Here is a 24,172-nt window from a genome sequence, read left to right as displayed (position 1 = left end):
TTGAGAGCAATACAGCTCCATGGGAAATAATTAAGAACTGAACCATCATTCATACCACTTAAAATTTCAGGGCCCCATTTTAAACACAATGGCCACAAATTTCTTTTGACTATTTACAACCTAAAGTATGTATATCTGTTACATGATTGTAGTACAAACAATTACAAATCAGACTGTGCTGAATTTGAGACTGGTAATTAAAGCCTGACTTGAAAATCAATTTCTAAACATGCTAAGAAACAAACAAAAATCTCCTCCATGAAGTGTTCCCCAATTCCCTTCAAAGAGTTCCTGAGCTCCAAAAGATTCCTGTTCCAGGGTAGCTTAAATTTTTACTCTCATTAGTAAGGAAAAACAAACAAAAAACACTGAAACCCACAAAGTCCAACAACGGGGGGCAGGGAAATCAATAAAAAACAAAACCATTTCACTATCAAATAATTCCCCAAATCTAAGTATATCAAATCTTGAATTAATAAGGCCTTCTGATATTTTTCACTTAGAACTTGTGCTAAATGTTTAAGTTGTCAATATCTATTTTATTACTTTCTAGTCACGACAGATAGCTTTCAGGAGAATTGTGCTTTGAGAGTAAATGAGTGGAACTCTCAGTGATGTTCAAGAGGGCAAGGGCACAGACAGGAGACCAGAGAGGATATATAGACCAACCTCAGGCTAATTAGGCATCTTTACTACCTCACTCCCCATATCCAACGTTTTCAAACAGCCATAAAGTGCTGGCCTGTTCAGCCTGCATTCCAACCACAGTCCAGTTGGTGAGCACGTGTCTACCTGACACCACAGTGAATGCTCAGACTCCCAGGGGACACCCCCACACCATGGCTTTTGTGTGCATCAGTTCCATACTGACATCACAGCGAGCACGCAGAACTGAGGTGGTTTCATTTTCCACATTTCTTTCTAAGGCTGTGTGTATATAGCTTTCCTGACAGTCTACTTCCTTTCTCATATTAAACTCTGTGGACTTAAGGAATTTTTTAAACAGGAAAGAGAGCTTCCAAAGAAAATGTCAGAGAAATGAAAATAAAACTATGAGTGTTTATTCTTTAAAATGGATTGCCAAAGGGCACTTGATATTAATATACAACTTCCTACTCAAGAGCTAGCTGGTTTTAAACAGGCTCAATAGAGGTTAATTCCTTTAGAAATCACCAGTACAAAACCCAGTCTTAAGATTTCACTGGAAGACTATTTATGTAACTAATGAGAAGGGCTTATAATTTATTCTACAATGTTACTTTCAAGTTCCAGTTCGAAATCCTGGACTTTAATTTTGAGACAGATATTTGTATTTTTTTAAAAGAGTACTTTGATTTGAGATGACCAGAATCAAGTGTTCTATGATAAGATATGTTAATAATAAGAACCCTAATTCTTCTTCATTGAGCTGTGCCTCTGAGTGCTCAGAGAAGACATGATGCCTTGTTCTACACTTACTTGTCCTCATCAGAAGAGAGAGAATGTTCCAGCAAACATGGGCAACACTTTATCAGCTAAGTGGCTGTGAGAAGAGACAAAAAATGGCATGTCTTTATAATTCCACAACCTCTTCCCCTCTGATGCTTGCCTACGAGTCAGTAGTGGCCTGTAACTGGTGGCTGGGCCCCTATATGCCCTTAACGGGGCTCAGAGGCTACGGAATGAACAGATACAGTACTGATAAAGCAAAGAATGGAGCCTATGATGAGTGAAATAGCAAGAGGAGGAGTCTCGGCTATTTGTCTTCTGCTGGGAACATACCCTGTTTCCATCTATTCTAGTTTTGATAAAACTTTCAGATAATATGCAACACTCTGAACAAACTGTAAATACAACAGAGCAGAAATTATGGTCTAAGACTGAAGTGGAATGCATTCTATGATCCCCACTTATATTTGTTAGGACCAAACAGGCGCCATGACAGGCTTCAGGGGGCCAAGGTAGGCCTAAGTCTCCTTTAAAGAGGGGCTGAGTTATTGCCAAGGAGGAGCTGAGATCATCCTCCGCTGACGCCAGGACTCAACCAATCAGTGTACTCCCTGTAGCCTGGTTCAGGCTTATCAGGATGAGGATGAAAACCCCCTAAGAAAGCCCACGTGCGCGAAAATCTAGCCAATTAGTAGATGCTAAGGAACCCTTGCAACCAATCCGCCCCTGCCAATTCCCTGTCTTTGTCTTAACCCTATAAATACTGCTGTAATTCAGGGCCCAGGGCCCTTGTTCCACTCCACTGCGTTGGATGAAACTTGGGCCCTGGCTCGAGCTAGCAATAAATTCCCTTTTTGCATTTGCATTGCTGTGGATGTCTTGTTCTCTCAGTTCTGGGGATTGGGACCTTGGGCATAACAATATTCAGCCCTGCTAAAAACAATCAAATGCATAGAAGTCCTATTACTCCTCCAATAAAGGCCACCCGAGAATCTGAGCCACAAGCATAAGGAAATACAAACACAAAAAGCAGAAGCAAGCAACAGGGTTATCAAGAATTTTATAAAACCTGAGAGAAACCACACATTTAAACTGAAAGGAAGATAATGAAAAAGATCTTTCTCACCTTTTGAAAGTTCTCCTTCCACAAATCTTCTACGACAATGTATCCTCGTAAACCCCAGTCATACAATTTCTCTCCACTGACCTTGAAATAAAATATAAAAGATCCATTGCTATTCCATATATGAAGTGGTAAGGAAGAGAATTTATTGCTTTCTTTTGTCCCATTTCCAAAAGAACCGTATTTAAGCATACAACTACCACAGGAATCTTGGTTGAACATACACATTAAAACTATACAATGTAAGCAAATAAAAGATAGCCAAGAATGATGGGGTAAGAAGAAAAAATAGTTTGCCTATGTATAGCTACTGTTTAAAATAATGTGCCATAAATTATAGGTGTATATTTCAACCTTTCACAATTTCAAGGGAAAAAATGTGGGAAAAAATGCTGATATGAGAAATTCCTAAAAAAGCAGATAAGAAAGAAGACCTATCACATCTAGCACATAACAGCCAACCAAGTCTCAAGCCAGCCAAACTCAAGATGAATATCATTCATTCATTTTAGGGGCTAGGTAAAAAAACAAGTGAGCCCACTAAAGATGGTCAGTCTTCCCAGATCCCTCAAAACATAAAAGTCTTTGAGTTTTTATAGGACTTTTGCTGTCTGCTCCAAAATCCTTTCTACAACATGCAGAAAGGTAGGCTCCAGGGTCAGAGAATATTTTGGGATAAGTGAGCTCCCTACCTTAAAAGGTGCTGATCCACCTTTGGCCTGCTGACTTCAATTACTGGAAATTTTTTAAAAAACTATTGAGCTTTCTTAAAAAGAAACTTCCAATAATTTGCATTCATTGGTCCTACTTATGACAATATTGATTAGTCTTCTACATGAAACTACTTTGATTTTCTGAAAGCAGTTATTATTCTCTTCCAAATTTTTATAATCATTTGTCTCTATATAGCATTTTACTTTACCAAGCACATTCACATGATTTATCTCTATTCTATATAACAATCCCATACGGTAAGTAGGCAAAGATTATTAGGATATATTCAGAGGCCAAATGACTCATCCAAGGTCACAATGCTAGTAAATCCAGCGTTTGGCTGCAACATACTGGTTTCTTACAAGTTATATTCTTCCAGTTGTGCCAACTGTTCTTAAAATATGATATGATTCTCAGACTCATTGGTAGATGTAACAAGTATTTACTATCAGTATGGCACTGTTCTCAGTGTTATAAATTTCTGAGAGAAAAATAATATTCGCCCATCACTTTCAGAGTTTTCTGACAATACTATTCTCCAAACACTACTGAACAGAAAACAAAACATAAGTGATTAAGTGGCTTGTCCAAGGTCATGGCATTCATTAGGAGGAAAAAAAAGAGGAAGTAGAAAAGAAACTGTGAAATAGGAACTAATTCTCTTTCGATCACTGATGTTTGTTTTGTTTTATTGTGCAAAATACACATAATATAAAATCTACCATTTCAACCACTTCTAGGTGTGCAATTCAGTGGTAATTACATTCACAATGTTATGTGACCATCACCACCACTATTTTCAGAACTTTTTCATCATTCCAAACAGATCACTAATGTTTTATATCTCGTGAAAACAGTTAATTGCTTTGTTCTGGCTTACTCTAGGTACAAAAAAAAAAAAAGACAAAACTCCTTTCCACTGACTTTAAAAATAAATTAGAATACAACCCAGATTTGTATGCTACCATCTTGGTTGTGAATACAAAAAATTCTTTTGCAATGCATGCTGTGGCATGGCAGATAAAAAAAGACCTCTACTCAGAGGGCTACTACATATGCTTCTCAACCACCAGCCAATTTACTATTTAAACCATAACAGACTGAGATGATGTTTGATTATTTTTGTGATCTAGGGCAGGAAGACATGATTCACTGTTCCAGAGCTGGGACTGAAGCAGACAGAGGATCAGTAACTGCCTCCAGGACTGCTATAAACAACGCCAAACCCATGTTATAAAGATTGTACTGGTATTTGCCACCAAAGCCAACAATTTCCCACAGCTGGATCCACTGGGCTCCCACCTACAACTGCAGCACCATCCAGGAATCTAGACTTGATGATATTGTAAGGACTCCAGGGGGCACAGTGTCTGGTTGGACTGACTCAGAGCTTCAGGAACTAGTTCTGGTGATGGCACTGCTCTTCTTCCTAGAAACCAGTCTCAGTGTGATATGGCAGTTCTAGCAAATGAATCCCCTTCTCCAAATGGGGATCTCAAAACTTTAAGTCAGCCTCGTTCTTGCCAGTTTTCCAAGGGATTTCATGTGTACAGTCCCTCCAAGTCCAGACACCACTGCCCTGAGGGAGTCTAGTCTTTATCAGTGGTTCTCAAATATGGGCTTGCAAAAACCCTACAGAGAAGGCCTGCTAAAACACAGATTGCTGGCCCTAACTCTCAGTGTCTGAGTCAACAGGTCTGGGTTGGGGCCTGAAAACTTGCATTTCTAATAAGTTCTAATAAGTCCCTGATTCCACTGATCTAGGGACTACAGTCTGAGAACTGCTGGTCCAGCTGTTATGGACTGAACTGTGTCCCCCAGAACTCATGTGTTGAAGCCCTAGCCCACAATGTGACTGTTTGGAGAAAGGGCCTTTAAAGAGGTAATTAAGGTCAAGTGAAGTCATAAGGGTGGAGCGCTAATCCACTGGTGTCATTATAAGACAAGGATGACACATCAGGGAAGTGTGCGTACAGTGACAAGGCTATACAAGGACACGGAGAAGGTGGCCATCTGCAGTCGAGGAGAGAGGCCTCAGGAGAAACCAACCCTGCTGACATCTTGCTTTTGGGCTTCCAGCCTTCAGAACTGTGAGAAAATAAATTTCTACTATTTAAGCCTCACAGGCTGTGGTATTTTGTCATGGCAGATTGAGCTGATGAAGGCATCAGCTGTACTCATGTCTCGGCCACTATGTTCTACCTGCCAGGATGCCATCAAGCTGAGGCCTCAAGGGTAAGAAAGGAGCAGCCAACTGACAGCCCTAAAAAGGGCGTTCCCAACAGAGCGAACTGCCCTCCCTGAAGTCCTCAGCAAGGAAAGTGAGGCTGGCACCAGACGAGGGGGAAGGCGCAGAGGGCCAGAGCACAAGGCCCATGCGTACAACGCCAAGGCAGGTAGGCTATGACCAGGTACGCCCAACCTGAGAATGATCTGTAAATACCAACTCTGGAATTTGAGTCTCTAGGCTTCCATGTAATTCTGCAAAACAGGTATATTAAATTCTCTTTGACTAATATTCAAATTAGCTTGCCTTCTCTGAATACTGACATTGAAAGGAGGGCCAGAACTGAGGTATACAGTGGAGAAAACCATTTAAATTTGCTGCAAAACCATTTAAATCTATATGTGCAAAGAAATTTTACTCTGGTGTAATAAAGTCTGCAAAATAAAATTAAATGAAGCAGTAAACCCATACATACATGAGCAAGACCAAGGGACATGCAAGCTTACCAATATAACTTACCTGGACAAATACAATGGCTTGTTGTGGATAATAAAGAGAGGCAGCAAATCCCATGAAACCAGGTGGATACACCAGCTTCTTTATTTTTGAACCTATTAAATAAAAGGTTGTGGACACCATCAGAGGATTTATTATCTCTATCATCACAGTTTGCCTTGTACATCAAACACTGTGTAAGACTCCTCCACACCATGCCAGTGCCAAATTGCTGTGGTTAGGGCATCTCTCCAGACAAAATCTTAAAAGGGGCACAAGGTACCTCTAAAGAAATGCCATGGATTTGCTGCTGAAAGCCAAGATAGCTGGTGTAACGGCAAGTGCGTGTTAGTGGAGAGAGTCCAGCCTTGCTCAGGTGGGCATTGTCACCACTCCCCTTTAAGGTCAGTTCCCTCTCAGCTCACCCAGAGAGAGAACCTGCTTCCCAGCAAGCCCCATTTATATGTAAAAAAGTTCTTATTAGAGTTTCAATCGCCTTACTGGAAAGGTGAAGAAAGCTCACAACATAAAAGAGAACATCAAGACAAGAAAGACAAAAATGACCAAAGGAAAAAGAACTTAAAACCAAATTAAACTTGTTCTTAGGTACCATCAATAAATTTAAGAAGCTACTGCATTAAAAGAAAAATGAGCTCTGTGAAACAGAGCAGAAAAGAGCTCTTGGAAATGACCAAAGTAAAATAATTCAAAAGAAGAAAATAATCAAGAATATATAAGAGGAATCTGATAGGGGCTCCCCAGATGGCTCAGTGGTAAAGAATCTGCCTGCCAGTGCAGGAGACGCAGGTTCGATCCCTGGGTTGGGAAGATCCCCTGGAGAAGGAAATGGCAATCCACTCCAATATTCTCTCCTGGGAAACCCCATGGACAGAGGAGCCTGGTGGGCTACAGTCCATGGGATTGCGAAGAGTTGGGCACAACTGAGCGACTGAGCACTGTGCACAGAGAAAGCTGATAGGCAGCTGCTCTTGAGTTTCTAGCTCCAACTGGTGCACACAATGAGCCGGGGGTCCTAGAAGTTCTGGAAGGAAGTACAATCCCCTGCTTCCCAGCCTGTTTCCACTCCCACACTTCCCAAGAAGCCAGTGATATAGACTGTAACTGGCAGCATGGCCAGAGGGAACTTCCAGAAGGCGACAACAAAGGGCAACAACCACCTGCCCTCCTTGAGTGGCCTGGCTGGGCCTACTTCCTCTGAATAATCATCCATTCATCTCTCTTCCAGAGATATACCTCTTGTCATCACCACGGTCCTGGCCACCCTCATCACCATTATCTGCTAAATGCCCAAGAAACCTATCCGTATGATCCAGCAATCCCTCTTCCGGGTGTATATCCAAAGGAAATGAAGTCAGTAACCTGAAATACCTTATGTTCATTGCAGCATTATTCACAACAGTCAACACATGAAAACAAACTAAATGTCTGGAGTGGAGGAATGGATAAAGAAACGGTGGTACACATTTGCAATGGAATATTATTAAGCCTTTAAAAATAAGGACATTCTATCATGTGCAAAAATACAGATGAACCTAGAGGATATTATGCTAAGTGAAATAATTCAGACAGAGAAAGAAAAAACAGCACATGATTTCACTGATATGTAGAAGCTAAAAAAGTCAAATATACAGAAGCAAAGACTAGAAGGGTGGCTACCAAGAGTAGGGAGGTGCAAGAAATGTGGAGATATTGGTCAAAGGATACAAAGATGCAGTTATGTAGGATGAGTAAGTCTAGAGATCTAATGTGCAGTATGATAACTACAGTTAATAATACTGAACCCTGGACATTTACTGAGAGGGGATTTCAGATGCTCTCATGACAAAAAAGGCAACTATGTGAGAAGATATATTAATTAGCTCCACTCCAGTAATCATTTCACTATTTATACACACATGCTGTTGCTGCTGTTGTTCAGTCGCCCAGTCGGACTCTTTGCTACCTCATGGACTGCAACACACCAGGCCACTCTGTCCCTTACCATCTCCTGAAATTTGCCCAAGTTCATGCCCATTGCACTGGTGATGCCATGCAGCCATCTCATCCTCTGACACCCTCTTCTCCTTCTGCCCTCAATCTTTTCAGCATCAGGGACTTTTCCAATGAGTCAGCTGTTCTCATCAGATGACCAAAATACTGGAGTTTCAACTTCAGTATCAGTCCTTCCAACAAGTATTCAGGGTTGATTTCCCTTAAGATTGACTGGTTTGATCTCCTTGCTGTCCAAGGGACTCTCAGCAATCTTCTCCAGCATCACAGTTCGAAGGTGTCAATTCTTCAGTGCTCTGTCTTCCTTACAGTCCAGCTCTCACAACCGTACATGACTACTGGGAAGACCATAGCCTCGACTATACGGACTTTTGTCAGTAGAGTAATGTCTCTGCTTTTCAGCACACTGTCTAGGTATGTCGTAGCTTTCCTGCCAAGAAGCAACCATCTTCTGATTTCCTGGCTGCAGTCACCTTCCATAGTGATTTTGGAGCCCAAGAGGAAATCTGTCACTACTTCCACCTTTCCCCCCCTCTATCTGCCATGAAGTAATGGGGCCAGATGCCATGATCTTAGTTTTTTTAAATACTTAGTTTTAAGCCGGCTCTTTCACTCTCCTCCTTCACCCTTATCAGGAGGTCCTTTAGTTCCTCTTTGCTTTCTGCCATTAGAGTGGGATCATCCACATATCTGAGGCTGTTGATGTTTCTCCCACCTATCTCGATTTCACGCTGTAACTCATCCAGCCCGGCATTTCTCATAATGTGCTCAGTGTATAGATTAAACAAATAGGGTGACAGCAGACAGCCCTGTCATATACATATATACATATCAAAACATCACTCTGTATACCTTAAATACATATATATTTTTATTACAGATTATTTTCCTACTTTAAGTACAACATACTCTATAATAATAATATTACTTTACAAAATGGGGAGGGGGGAAATTATGCTTGAAAGGATAAACAATTGCCTAGCATTTTAGAGATATTTACTATCAAAAAAAAAGTCCTAATTATAAATGAAACCTGTCTATTGAGTTGTCAAGCCCTGGTTAATTTGTATACAGGCAATTCATACAACTGTGTGTACTTAAGAAAAAAAACTGAATTTCTTTATTTAAAAAATAAAATAAAATGATATTAAAATAAATACAATGTTTGAAAAAAGAAAGAAAAGAAATCCTACCAGGACAGACTTAGTCCATCATACTGCTGCCAGCATCTACCTAAAGGGGCCTGCAAATCACTCTGACCACCCATAAACATACTTACCCTCCCACTCATTTTGCTTAGGAAGCCCCACCCAGTGGTGTTCACCTCTGGCTCCTGTATCCCAGCACCCATGGGGAAAGATCTATTGTACAGTATGTGTGCATGTGTACTTTTCTGGAAAAGAATTAAGGTTTTAAAGTATTTTAATACAACTAGAGTCCTCTCAGGAAAAGGAAAAAGAGAGGGGAACATCTAAACAAACAAGCAAATAAAGACAAAGGCAAAGGCCCCACAGCAGCAGATGTCCTTCCGCTGCTGGTCTGCTCAGGAGAGCACAGCTCCCAGTCGTCCTCAGGACGGCCAGCCCAGCGGATGTGCGGAGGATGAACACAGTGTGGAGCGCACGCCTGGCACAGAGAGCAGTAAAACTGTCCCATGTGCTCTCCCCATGGAGAGGGAAGGAGGAAGCTAATCTCATTCGACTCCACATTCCTGGCTCCCTACAGCCAGTCAACATTCCAACACCCTGGCCTTGGGATCTCCATAAATTCTAAACACTATCTAAGTAAGATAGGAATGCTTTTTTGGACAGCTTTATAGAAGGAGGGGAAAGAAGTTTGGGACAAAAAGCTGATTCAACTATTGCCCGAGTCGATTAGCAAAAATAAACTCTGCTTTTAATTCTTATATATTCTGCGCCAAATGGGAGGAGGACACAGGAACTACAACAGGACAGCATTCTTCCATATCATAAAAGAACGGTTAAGGCATATACAGAAAGGTTCTTAATATTGAGAAATGGTTATCAAACTAGTCTCTATAGTCATCTCTTATGGGAACCTGATTACAGGGTTCATAATCTTTCTAATTTAGATATTTTTGTAATCTGAATTTTACAACCAGTGAAAGTTCCAAGTAGTTCATAACAAATTCATCTCATTATGGTAAAGTATTTTATCATCCTGTATTTCCTAAAAATACTTTGTAATCCAGTAGTAAAGTGTAGTAATATCTCTAAGTTGATATTTGTTAGCTTTTAACTTTAAGTATTTTAAAAGATTTTTTTATCATCACTGACTGAAGCTATAAGACATCAAGAAATTATAAGCTCTCTATGAAATCACTGTACTGTGATTAATAGCCTGATTTTTTTTACTTTCTAATCTTTTATATTACAAAAAAATACTACGTTGCACAACCTTGAACATATGCCATTCTACATGTGTAAATAACATCTAAGAGGTAACTGCCAGAATTCCAGCCAATTAGCCTGATCTTAATAGTGAAATATTTAGAAACAGTTTCTCAGGTGTGACAGGTCTTAGTTAACAAAAGTTCACTTTCTGTACTGAAGAGCAACAGGAATCTGACCAAGTAAACGAAGTAAATGTGCCTATGAAGGATAACTAACTTCTTCTTTAAATCAAAAGTACACAATTTTTTTCATTTTATTTTTTTACAATTTCTATATATTTTTAAAATCAAATATACTGGAGAAGATAATCGTATCAATTTTACACAAAGAAGGCCATATGCAGAAGCCAACTCATTATTCCAAAAACTGATAAATGAAAACAAAGAACCAAACATATACCTTATCTCTGATTTATGAATTTTTTTCTTAAAAAAACTATAAAATTGTACCTACCTCTAGCCAAAACGAGTCCAACAACTCCAGCAAAACCAATAACACCAAGTCTTGGAAAAAATCCAGGAGGTGCATTTTGGAGATAGTCATAGCTGTCTACAATAGAATCAGACCAGAAAACAGTACCATAAATTGCTCATTAATAAATAAAACACACATACCAAGTATATTCCAATTAAAAATAAATAAAAATAAACAAAAAGAACAAAACAAGAAGTCATATATAAAACTATATGTAGTATCAAATACTTTTCAAATAATGTAGTCTGCTGTTAATATGCTTCAACAAGTTCTTTTTATGTGAGAGATAAACATGATTTACTAGTCACATAGTAAGTATCCAATTCTCAAACACTTTTTAGTCTGATGATAATCTGATTATCATCTGATAACATTAGATTATCTTCATAATTCTTGAAGGCAACAGATCTGAATCAATTATTTATAAGGGGAGAAATACAAATACAGGAATCTCTCGCTATTCAAACACACGATTAGAATAAACCTGGATAAATCTTTGGACAGATGTGTCACTGTCTGAAGCTTTGCTGATTGCTCTCTAAAACTCAGAAACCAAATAGACTCAGGGGAAAAAAAACGTATCTTCTGCCATCTGAATTCATTATTCAGACTCAAGAAATGAAAAATCTAAACACTGAAGGAAACTTGTAGTGCAAGTACATGTGGGAAATAGTCACTGTTGATAGATAAATACAAACAAATGCAACATGTGAGCCTATTTGCCACGCCTGAGCATGCCTGATGACCTCATTTGCACGCCTCCTCTTCAGAACTCCTTCCCTGACTGCTTCCATCTCCCCAATCTCTGTTAAACTAGTCTCTTTCCTCTGTACCTTCGATGGTGGTCTACGACTGCCTCTCTATTTGAGATAGTATTGGACACTTTATTATATGCACCTCAGTGGTTGTGACCACTGTCTTCCTCAGCCTCTCTCTTCAGTGCCTGCCATGGTGGTGACTTAACAAATGAAAGTGGAACCGAACTAACTGGAATACTCTGTAATTCTCTCCTCCAGATAAGACTAGACACATGCCAGTTTTCCTTTCCTTGGGTTCTTTGGGAACTGTGGTGATCATTTTAAATACTGCTATAGGGTTTGTGCTGCTGCTAAGTCGCTTCAGTTGTGTCCGACTCTGTGCGACCCCATAGACGGCAGCCCACCAGGCTCCTCCATCCCTGGGATTCTCCAGGCAAGAACACTGGAGTGGGTTGCCATTTCCTTCTCCAAAGCATGAAAGTGAAAAGTGAAAGTGAAGTTGCTCAGTCGTGTCTGACTCTTCGTGACCCCATGGACTGTAGCCCATCCATGGGATTTTCCAGGCAAGAGTACTGGAGTGGGTTGCCATTGCCTTCTCCAATAGGGTTTGTGCTGTTTGCACCAATTCCTGTCTTGCCTTTAACCTGATTTTAACTTGCCTGGGTCATTTGAGGCAATTTTCTACTTCTCTTTATTTTTGCCTACCAGCATGTTATTTTCAACTGTAGCCATGAACACAGAGCAGGTGACAGGACACCCACATCCCTTGGTGAGCTGAGCCAAAGCAGGAAAATCACAAAGAAATGGGACTCTAAGACTGCACTGAAGCTGAAGTCCAGCTTCTAGTTAACACATCTTGGCTGTGACTGCTGGGAAATGGACTGGTTTCCTTGGCAGACAACAACGCAACTCATAATGGAATGTTTCTTCTTAAGAGTCGTTGCAGTAACTGAGTCCAAGAGAAGAAAAAAAAGACTCATATTGCAAATACTGCTTACTTCTATGGGAAATGACAGGTGACAACAAAGAGATCACCTGAGTCACACAGAGATAAAAGATCAGGACATCTTTAGCTTCCCGAGGGAAAAAAAGAAGGTAACAAAGTACCTAATTGCCAGAGTTATTATGAGGATTCTACATCAATTAATACTTGCAAGTCACATAGATTAGCTCCTAATACTTAATAAGCACTGAATAACTGTTTTTAAAATTAAGATATTAATCCACATGAATGATTTAAAGAACTGGTAAGCCACTAATATGTCTATCTTCAAAGGAAGACTTTGTTTATATGGTAGGTAGTATCAGGGGTATTAGCACATCAATGCTCTGATGATCTTCACAGAGAAATAAATTATACTCATGTTTATTCTGTCATGGAAACAAACACTTGTAAAAAGAAGAGGATGATTGGTTTAGATGCCCAATAAAGGGAATGAAATATGATCAATGTCTATTAATTCCCTAATATTAGTTGAACACAAGACTGTGAAATCAGTTTATGGGTGTATGTGTTAAGTGAATGTGAAAAACAATTAAAGACGATAAAAAAAAACAAATGAAAACATGTAAGAACTCGTGCAATAAAGCCTTTCCTAAGCACACTAGCCTAGTTCCTTCCTGCATCTAGACTTCTATAACATGTGTTAACAGTCATACCAATGAGCAATCCTGATTTCGAAAACCTATAGATGAGCTAGGACACTGCATCTGGAAACAGATTAAAAAAGAAAATCCAGTGTATCTGCACCGGCTATGTCAACAATCCTAATGATCCTGAAGAGACTTACCTGAATGGGGACACTAGTTTCCTGAAATCTGATGGAAAAAACAGATCCTCTTTCCAGAAATATCCAAGAAGCTCTAAAATTCTACATATAATTTTAAGGAATTCACAGATCCCCTGGAGTCCATCCACAGAATACCAGTTAAAACATACAATGTCAAACAAACTGACTGTGCCTAATTAAAAATCAACTTACCTAACCCCCATTGAATCAAACTTTGCATCTTGGGCTTATTTTGGGAGTACTTTTCCTAAAAAGATAAAAAAAAGAATGAATAGACTTTGTTGATTAGAAAGTAACAATAAATATGTATTTGTCTTTACTGAATAAATTATCATGTTATTAGCACTTCTTGAACAAAGGGATTTACTCTCTATCTGAGGGGTTTTGTGTTGTTTTTTTCTTTTGTAATTTCCTGTTCACCACAAATTGCTTAGTAGAATGGCTTATTATTGCCACAGGAAGCAAAGATTTCAAATAGAGTGGTTTCAACAACCCAGCCTTTTTATTCTTCTATTGAGACTGAAGAGGATGAAAAACACTCAATCCCCTTGATAATTAAAGTAGAAATCCTTTCCCTGTGAGATTAAATCTTTCATATTAAGTCTATCTCCTGATTTGCCATGATTTTAGAGCCTGTATCTGAAAACTGCCCATTTGAAGCAGAAATGACCCGATTTAATGTGACAAAGGAGTCTATATCCAGATTTGGAGACATGTACCCCAATCTTGAGCAAATGAAGTATTAACATTCTTTTAATAACAATAAAAAGACTTTTTACATGAACATCAGATGATCCTAAAGAAAACAAGGAACTAGGCTAGAAAGTATCCACCTTCAAGAAGTCTACAGTAAAAAATGGAAAAAGAGATATGTGGGTATTAGAAGATAGCAGAACCAGCTGCCACTTGGAAAATGATTTGTTTATTTTAACTCAGTTCAACTCAGAGCAAGTTATACCAATACTGTTAAATGGCCTTAAATAATAAATGCTGAATTTAGGGGAGGACATAAAGGACATTAAAAAAAACCCGAGTGCTGCTTCATTAAAATCCATTATTAGTTTTTTCTACACATAAAAAAAGAAAAGCTACAGATCAATGTCTAGACTGACTGCCCACTTCTTCTGCTAGCATAATCCGTTAACTATGAAGAGAAACTAAATCAGTTCTTAAGAATTAGAATCAGTTCTAATTTAAGAAAATTAAATTAGTTCTTAAAGAAAGGGACTAGAACTTGTAGGTCTGAAAATGGAGTCAGGAATGAAAAGTATTTTCATTCATGAAGAGTTTAATGTACAGGAAAATAAAACTAGTATAATCACAAAAAAGCTTTTTACTTATAAGCAGTACTTATAAACAGTACAAATAAACATGTTGATTACTAGTCTGTCAGCTTCAAAGGCATTTTGCTGCACTAAGCATCAAGCACAGACAAGAAAGTGAAAAACAAAAAGCAACCTTAGGTTGAAAGGTAAAGAGACAAAGTACTTTTAACCACAAAAAAAAAAAAAAAAGCAAGAGAGAAATAATAGTAGTCATGCAGTCATGCCTACATGGTACAAAAATATTTGCAAATGTGCTGACCTTATCTTAACCACCAGCAGATGATTTAAAAATCTTCTAGAACAAGAGAATAAAGTCTAAATGTGTTACAGCACATTATGTGTAAAGCCTTTAGGTATTTCATAACTCTATAATATGGTTATGATACTCTAGTATTATGGCCTAATTTATGTTGCTGACAGGGTCTATGTTTACCATTTTCTTTCTAAATTGGTGAACAAAAGTTCAGCACTGGCACAGACAGTGGAAATTTAAAATTTTAAAAGATCTGGATGAAAATTGAGTTTATAAATCTCAATCAAAGTAAATCTAGACCACAGCACACACATCTACATTCTGTTACTTTGTCATCAATTTTCAAAATCAAGTATGGCAAATATATAGATCAAAGTCCACAGAAACATTCTGTAGACTGTAAGCTTCAGTTTCCAATGGTAAAAGCTGCAGATATGCTTTCATGAACATAATGACATGTCTGATCTAAAACCTGAGCAGCACAAGTCAATCTGTAGATGCAGATCTTTGATCACTAGAGGAAACATTTCAGTACTCAAACATGTAATTCCACCCTCTTTTAGTTATCTACTCTCTTATTATTACATTTGAAATGCTCTGTACCCATCCTGCTTAAAGTGGTACTGACTTACAGAATCTCTGTGAGGAGAGAAACCTCCTAACTTCAATATATATAAATGTTTGGATTGTACCCTTTTCCTCCTACTGAAGTTCTAGTCCCAGTATCCTCCCTGGTGTAATGTTTTCATAGCCATGACCAACAAGATAGGTACCATGGGGGAATTCCCTGCTGGTCCAGTGGTTAGGACTCAGAGCTTTCACGGCTATGGCTGAGGTTTAAGCCCTGGTTGGGGAACTAAAAGATCCCACAAGCCAAGCAGGCCTGGCCAAAAAGAAAAGATAAGTACCATGGGCCTCTGCTCTCTAGGCAATGTGACACTCTCTGCCCAGTGGGAAGGAAATTCTCTCCGCAGCTATGGCAACAGCTGCCACCAGGAAGTTAGGGCTCTCTGCTCTCTTCCAGAGATGGCACTGATGAACATTTTGAAGTTGGGCACTCTTTAACTTGGGGCCCTTTGTTGTGCCTTTTTCTGAAAACTTAGAGCCAATATAGACTTTTCACTACTGACTCTAAACAGAAATACATTCATTCTATTTTCAGAACAGCTGTACCTGACACCAACTTGTATATGGTTCACAATAATGTCGGAGATGAGAGATGCTTTCTTCAAGTTGGGTCCTTGGTTCTTCCACATATTTAGACTGATCCTCAGGAACGGAGTAGAGTGAAAGCTGTAAAGATTGACAAACAAAACAGAAAAAAATGAAGAAGGGTATACAGAAATGAAATAATAATCAACTGTCAAATTTACAAGCATCATATTTCTAGTAATTCATGAACTACAGTGACTAAGGATTACGTGCACCCTGAACCTTGCTTTAGACCATCTTTGTACCATACTTACTTTCTTAATAAGGCCTAGGCCAAGAGAGCAGGGCTCTTATGAGGTGTCGTAGCCTCCTCTGTCCCTGCTTGTAGCAGACAAAGCAGCCCTCTTCACCCATTTTATAGACTGGTATCTGTTATTTCACCTTAGATTTAGTTAGAAAAAAGGATTCTATTACTCTAAAGGGTGGGTGGTGGGATAGGCAAAAAGCCTGACTTAGCTCTAGTCTAGTCTATTCTAGTCATCTTCTAATGATAAGTCTAACGCTAATGAAAGCAGGAAAGCAGGTTTGTTCCCCAGGCAGAGAGGAAATGTTTCAGAGCCACCACGGGCTGCCTTCTTCACCCTCAAAGATGCCATTCCCCCAAGGCCTGAAAAGAAGAGAGTAAAGGGCAAAAAAATAAGCTATTTAGCTTTATGTAAACACCATTCAAGTAACCCTGATCATGACTGAAGGTAGATCTTTATGATACTTTACTCAGAGTATTTTAGTTTCAAAAGAAACCAAATAGCCAAAGTAATCAGTGGGAAGTAGAGACAAAAGGGAATGTAAACAATGGAGAGATGATTTCTTGTTTTATATATTCAATATTTATTAAGCATCTACTTATAAGCCTCTATGGGCTTCCCTGGTGGCTCAGAGGTTAAAGCTTCTGCCTCCAATGCTGGAGACCCGGGTTCGATCCCTGGGTCAGGAAGATCCCCTGGAGAAGGAAATGGTAACCCACTCCAGTATTCTTGCCTGGAGAATCCCATGGACAGAGGAGCCTGGCAGGCTACAGTCCATGGGGTCGCAAAGAGTCAGACACGACTGAGCGACTTCACTTCACTTATAAGCCTCTAATCCAGCCAAGAACCAGGATGAGCCCTGGTCTTTAATTGCTTAGGAGAAGAAAAAATGTGAATGTTTTCCTGGCTTAATAAGCAGTCTAGAAGCAGGAAGATCACTTAGAAGTGACTTGTGCTTACAATTTACTGGGATAGAGCAGTTTTCCCAGTAAAAATCTAAGAAATATTCCTTAATTATCCCCTTAGCTAAGTACCATTAATTAACGTTGAAAAAGCCATAGTGTAGCAGCATCCCACATATAAAAACAAACTATAAGGAAATATATTTCCTCCTTTTAAATATCTTCCGAATTGTTATATCTTCCTGATAGTCAATTTGTATCCTTCCCAAAGTAACTCTATCAGATATTCAAAACATATCACAACATATTACCTCATTAACCTTCACAGTATCTTTGTGAGGTGAGTCCTTTTTTGATGATGCATAGACCTTGAAGGTGAGCAGGCTCAGGCTGGCTGGCCCCACGAACCTCTGAATTACCTGAAACACAGAAGCAATTTAAGCTTTCTCCCAGTTCTCCAAACTGAAGGTGTGTAACGTGGGCACACTTGCAACCTCAGCCACTTCTGCTCCAAAAGGCTTATTGTATGTTATGGGAAATAAATGTATTCTTGAAGTTTTATGGAAGTCAGAACCTAAAAAACGTGTTCTCATGGACTCAAAATTCCAAGTCACCTTTATCTTCATTTCCAAAAGACAGTAGTTCCTGAGTTTTCTACTTAGCTTTTTAAGTAAAATAGAAGATACACCACACACACACACCCCCCCCAATAACAGGGGAAGGAGTTTTTAATGATCTCACCAATTGATTCATTGAACAGAGTGAAGATCCTTTCTGTATTTCTAAGAATGAAATGTTCAGCAGCCCTTGCTTTCCATTCCTACCCAGAGCTGCTCTCCGCTAATCTCAGTTCCTGAACTCACACTCTTTCTGTGCCTTGCTCTCCCTGACCGGGTCACTCATGCCCATGGCTTCCGAACACAAAGCCAGCGACTCCCAGACGTGCAACTCCAGGCCAGAGCTTTCTTCTGAGCTCTCAACTCACTTATCTTATTACTTCTGGACATTTCCACTTGGATGGGACACAAGCTCCCAACACCAAACACACCCAAAACCAGCTCATCAGGATCTTGACTGTGCCTCCAAGTCTATACAAGGCCTGATAGGTGAATGTGTGCTGTAGAATCAAGAAAAGTCTTAAAAAATAATACATTAAAAAAATTAATACACAGTACTTGACCATCTTGAATCTTTCCACCAGAAATGCCCACTCTTCATCTACTTTTTCTCTCAGGAATGGTGCCACCCTCCAACTAGACAACCCAATCAGAAACTCTAAGGTCATCTCCACACCCCCCATCCTATTGGTTATTAAGTCCTGGTAATTCTGCCTGTTAAAAGAACTTAATTTACTCTCTCCTCTTTTCTTCTCCCCTTGGGCCCTTGTTTCTTTCCTGGATTGTTTCAACAGCTTAATTCTAACTGTTCACCTGGCCCTCTCGATGACTCAAACCACCACACTGCAAACCTGAGTATCTTTTACCCGTATTTGAGACCCTTTGGTATTTATTACCTAGGACTTCTATGTAAGCCTAAGAGGCCCATTTATGATCTGACCCCAACCACCTTCTTAACTTCGTATCAGTCACTCTGCCTTTTCCCATAAAACTTGGACTCCTGCATTCTTCCCATACTGTTTTCCAGCTTTATGGGTTCATTCATGCTGGTTCCTCCATATAGAATGTTCTACACTTGCTTTGCTTTCTGTACAATTGCCCAGGAGCATAGACGTTTATTGCTTGTCTTATTTATCCATTTATTTATGTCTATGAAATTTTCCCTCCCAAACTACAAGCCCTTTCAGGATGGTGCTGTGTCTCACCCTGTATTCCTCATGCCTATAACTGTGTTTAACACATTAAAAATGCTCAAGAATAGTTTCTGCCTGCATGAAGGGACAGAAGACAGGCAAAAAGTAAATGAGTGATTGACCTGTTCTAATTACTCAGGCATGATTTAGCATCATGGAAATCCTATTCCCGAGATTTGCAATGCCTGTAATGTGAAAGACTAGGTTACTCAGAAATACTCACAAAGCATATAGTGCTAGTTAAAACCTCAAAAGGTCTGTTGAAATTTACGCCTGGAGTCACACACACACACACACACACACACACACACACGGAAATTCCCATATTTCAGAAGCAAACAAAGAGCTGAAAGCTATTTTTTTTTTAAAGAAATGGTTATTACTTAAACTGGTTTAAAAGTAATGACTACACCCCAAAGCATTAAGTGGAATACTTGAAAGGTATTAATTTCCAGACAATACTGCCACTAATTTCTTTTGCTTTCAGGATAAAGGTTAGTGAGCCACTGCTGTCAGTATGCCCCTCCCCACTCCCCAGGAGATGGCCTATCAGGCTGCTGGTATCTGGAGGTGCCAACTCAGCGCTCTCTGCCCTCTGGGTCTGTTCAGACTACTGACAACACTGCTGATACTGGGGACTTTCCACTGAGCCAGCTGGCTGGCCCCACCCCGACTTTGTTCAATTCCCCTTCTTACCAGCAACAGTTGGTGCCTCATCCCTTTCCCACTTCCCCATCCAAGCATTCTGGGTACATGCTGACCCCTATTTCCTCCTCATTTGATACAATGCCTTGTGTTGACCTTTTAAATTCTTGATTCCTGCTTTCAATCTTTAATCCTCCCTACTTTTCACATATTTCCTCTCACAGCCTTCTACTGTTTTAATTCAGATTTCTACTTTTATGTTCTTAATGATTAATCTCACTCACTTTCATCTTTCATTTTCAATCTCAACTCATTTACTTTTAAAATTAAACATTTTGCTGGAATCTATATGCATTTTTCCAGTTCTACTGAGAACTAACTGGCACACATCACTGCCTAAGTTTGTGTACAGCATGGTTAATTTGCATATATTGTGAAACAATTACAAGTTCAGCTAATGTCTATCTTCTCATAAATGACAAAAAGAAAAAAAATTTCTCCTTGTGGTGAGAACTCTTAGGATTAACACTCTTAACAACTCTCGTATATATTGTACACCACTGTAATCTATAGTCACTGTGTTGTACCTTACATGCCTAGTACTTATTTATCTTATAGCCAAAGGTTTGTACCTTTTGACCACCTTCCTTCGATTCCCCCTCCTCCCATCCTCCACCTATCATAACCAGAATTCTGATCTCTTCTTCTATGAGTTAGGGTTTTCTGTTTTTAGATTCCATTTATAAGTGAGATCACATGATATTTGTCTTTCTGTCTTATTTCACTTAGGATAATGTCTTTAAGGTCCATCCGTGTTGTCACAAATGGTAGGATTTCATTTTTATGGCTGAACAATATTCCATTATATATATGTATGTGTGTGTGTGCACAATATACATACATTTCTTTATTTACTCATCTATCAATAGACACTTAGAGTGTTTCCTTGTCTTGGCTATTATAAATAACACTATGAACATGGGGGTGCAGATACCTTTTTGAGCTTGTGCTTTTGTGTCCCTTGGATATAGTCCTAGAAGTGGAATTGCTGGAGCACATGATAGCTCTGCTGCTAGTCTTTTTTGAAGAATCTCTACACTGTTTTCCATAGTAGCCGTATCAATTTACAGTCCCACCAACAGTGCACACGGGTTCCCTTTTCTCCACATCTATGCCAGCATTCATCTCTTGTCTTTTTCATGATGGCCATTCTAACAGGAGTGAGGTGATATCTCATTGTGGTTTTAATTTGCATTTTCCTAATGACATGTGATGTTGAACATCCTTTTATGTATCTTCTGGCCTTTTGCATATCATATTTGGAGAAATGTCTATTCAGGTCCTTTGCCCATTTTTTAACTGAGTTATTTGGTTTTTTGTTACTGACTTGTATGCGTTCTTTCTATATATTAGATATCAACCCTTTATCAGATGCATGGTATGCAAACATTTTTTTCCATTCCATAGGTTGTCTTTTCACTTTGTTGATGGTTTTTTTTTTTCTTTTTGCTGTGCAGAGGTTTTTGAGTTTGATGTAGTCTCTTATTTTTTATTCTGCTGCTTGTACTTTAGGTGTCACTAACTTTTTTTTAAGCTTACTTATTTTGGCTGTGCTGGGTCTTCATTGCTTTGTGTGGGGTTTCTCTAGCTGCAGCGAAGCAGGAGCTTCTCATTGCAGTGGCTTCTTGTTCTGGAGCACAGGCACTAAGTGAGCAGGCTTCAGAAGTTGCAGCACACAGGCTCAGAAGTTGCAATTCCAGGGCTCTAGAGCATAGGCTTAGCTGCTCCGCAGTATGTGAGATTTTCCCAGATGAGGGATTGAACCCGAGTCTCCTGCATTGGCAGGCAGATTCTTAGCTGCTGTGCCTAGGAGTCATTAATCTCTACTTTTCCCCACTCCTGCCCATTTTTTCTAGTTTTAATATTATGCTAAGCCTGCCCTTTTATTGCCCAAGTTGTTTTCTTCCTCTCCCTCTTCTCCTGTCAGCCTCTCCTGACCCAAGCCTACCTTCCTTCCCATTCCACAGCAGGAAGTGTGGCTCCAAGGGTGGAGGAACTTAAGAAAGCTCTCTCCTGCAGTTGCCCTTTCAGTTTATTGCAGGCTCTCAACAAATTAAAACAACAACAACAACAAAGCCTCATCCCCAGAGACCTGGGCCATCCAGAAACTAACACTCCCCAGGGCCACAATTCTCTCTGCAGAGGTTTACTTCAGGGTTTCTCAGTCTCAGCAATGTTAACATTTTGAGTTGGATCATTCTCTGTTGGGAGGCTGTCCTGTGCACTGTAGGGGGCACAGCAGCATCCTGGCCTGTACACACTAGATACCAGTACAACCCCTCCCAGCTGTAAGTCAAAAATGTGTCCAGATACTCACAGAAGTCTCCTTGGAGGCCTCCTCCCGCCTTGAGAAGTGCCAATTTCCTTGATTAAATATTATTTTCTGATATTTCTCGCCATTTAGATTTTAAGGAAATCTTTATGCTTTAAAATCTGTGGACTTAGTCCTAATATGCAGTGATAGAAATTAGCATAGTCAATAATTGTCTCCTGAGAAACCTTTATGCAGGTCAAGAAGCAACAGTTAGAACCAGACATGGAACAACAGACTGACTCAAATTTGAGAAAGGAGTACTACAAGGCTTTATACCATCACCCTGTTTGCCTAACTTCTATGCAGAGTATATCATGTGAAATTCCAGGCTAGATGAATCCCAGGCTAGAATCAAGATTGCTGGAAGAAATATCAACAACTGCAGATATATAGACGACAACACTCTAATGCCAGATATGTAGATGATAACATTCTAATGGCAGAAAGTGAAGAGGAACTAAAGAGCCTCTTGACGAGGGTGAAAGAGGAGAGTGAAAGAGCTGGCTTAAAACTCAACATTCAAAAAATTAAGATCATGGCATCTGGTCCCATCACTTCATGGCAAATAGAAGGGAAAAAGTAGAAACATTGACAGATTTTATTTTCCTGGGCTCCAAAATCACTGTGGATGGTGACATCAGCCACAAAATTAAAAGACACTTGCTCCTTGGAAGAAAAGCTGTGACAAACCTAGACAGCATATTAAAATATAGAGACATCACTTTGCCGACAAAGGTCCTTATAGTCAAAGCTATGGTTTTTCCAGTGGTCATGTATGGATGTGAGAGTTGGACCATAAAGAAGGCTGAGTGCCAAAGAATTGATGCTTTTGAACTGCGGTGCTGGAGAAGACTCTTGACAGTCCCTTGGACTGCAAGGAAATGAAACCAGTCCATCCTAAAGAAAATCAACCTTGAATATTCACTGGAAGGACTGATGCTGAAGCTGAAATTCCAATACTTTGGCTACGTGATGTGAAGAGCTGACTCTTTGGAAAAGACCCTGATGCTGGGTAAGACTGAGGGCAGTAGGAGGAGGAGACAGTGGATGAGATGGTTGGATGGCATCATCAATTCAATGGAATGAGTTTGAGCAAACTCCGGGAGATAGTGGAGGACAGAGGAGCTTGGCGTCCCACAGTCCATGGAGTCACAAAGAGTCAGACACGACTTAGGAACCGAACAACAACAGTGCTAGGGAGGTGAAGTGTGTGGGGGGTTGACTTGTGGAGAAGGGGCACAACGGGACTTTCTGCAGTGACAGAAATGATCAATATCTCGATTGGGTGAGACTTATAGAAGGTGTATACATTTGTCAAAGCTCACATTATAATCCGTATAACTTACAACCTGTGCATCTCAGTGTGTATAAATTGTATGTCAAAAAAAATTCACACACACATAAATCATGTCATTTATGCCAAAATATGGGTGGAAACTGCAGGTCAAGGGTCATTCTCAGCAATGAGTCAGCCACACACCTAACCATGGTAAGGTTCTGATGGTATTGACCTGTGCAGTGCAAACTCACAGGAAGAGCCTGGGTAAAGGATCCATAGGCAGAGAAGTCTGATGCTGATTCACTACCCAGCATCTCGGGTGGTTTCTTTTCTTTTTTGGTAGCAAAGAGGGCTGCTCTTGGTGAGAGACTACTCCATCCGGCTTGACCAGACGTTATCAAAATGGAGATTCTCAATGGTGGGCCCCTATCGGGTGGCTATCATAATTTGTCAGAGCTCATATTGACTGTTTGGGTTAAGCCACTCAATATCAGAATTTAAGAAGGAAAGTCTGTTAAAATGGGCAGAGATCACCCCAGGAAAGTGTGAGGGCAATAAAAGGAGCAAAGAATAATCTTCTTTAATCTTTTATCTCCCCAGTGAAGAAAAAGAATAGGAATCTGGAAGTTTGATGTCCTCAAGAAAGATTTAACCAACTGGGTCATAATCACTAAAGCACTGGCTTTCTGACCTT

General features: G+C 39.7%; 1 protein-coding gene across 1 annotated transcript in view; it reads right to left on the bottom strand.

Moving 5' to 3' along the window:
* Positions 1-24,172, bottom strand: part of APOO (apolipoprotein O) — a 67,807-nt gene that overhangs the window by 24,467 nt on the left and 19,168 nt on the right. Inside the window, exons 2-7 of the mRNA XM_052663516.1 lie at positions 17,682-17,789; positions 16,185-16,304; positions 13,626-13,680; positions 10,865-10,960; positions 6,012-6,103; positions 2,555-2,635 (exon numbers count right to left, since the gene is read on the bottom strand). Coding sequence (XP_052519476.1) covers positions 2,555-2,635; positions 6,012-6,103; positions 10,865-10,960; positions 13,626-13,680; positions 16,185-16,304; positions 17,682-17,789 — 552 coding nt within the window. The remainder of the gene's footprint in view (positions 1-2,554; positions 2,636-6,011; positions 6,104-10,864; positions 10,961-13,625; positions 13,681-16,184; positions 16,305-17,681; positions 17,790-24,172) is intronic.

This window comes from Budorcas taxicolor, chromosome X (assembly GCF_023091745.1).
Source record: "Budorcas taxicolor isolate Tak-1 chromosome X, Takin1.1, whole genome shotgun sequence".
Lineage (NCBI taxonomy): Eukaryota > Metazoa > Chordata > Mammalia > Artiodactyla > Bovidae > Budorcas > Budorcas taxicolor.
Note: the sequence above shows the minus strand (reverse complement) of the source record. Positions and strands in the feature narration are given on the sequence as shown.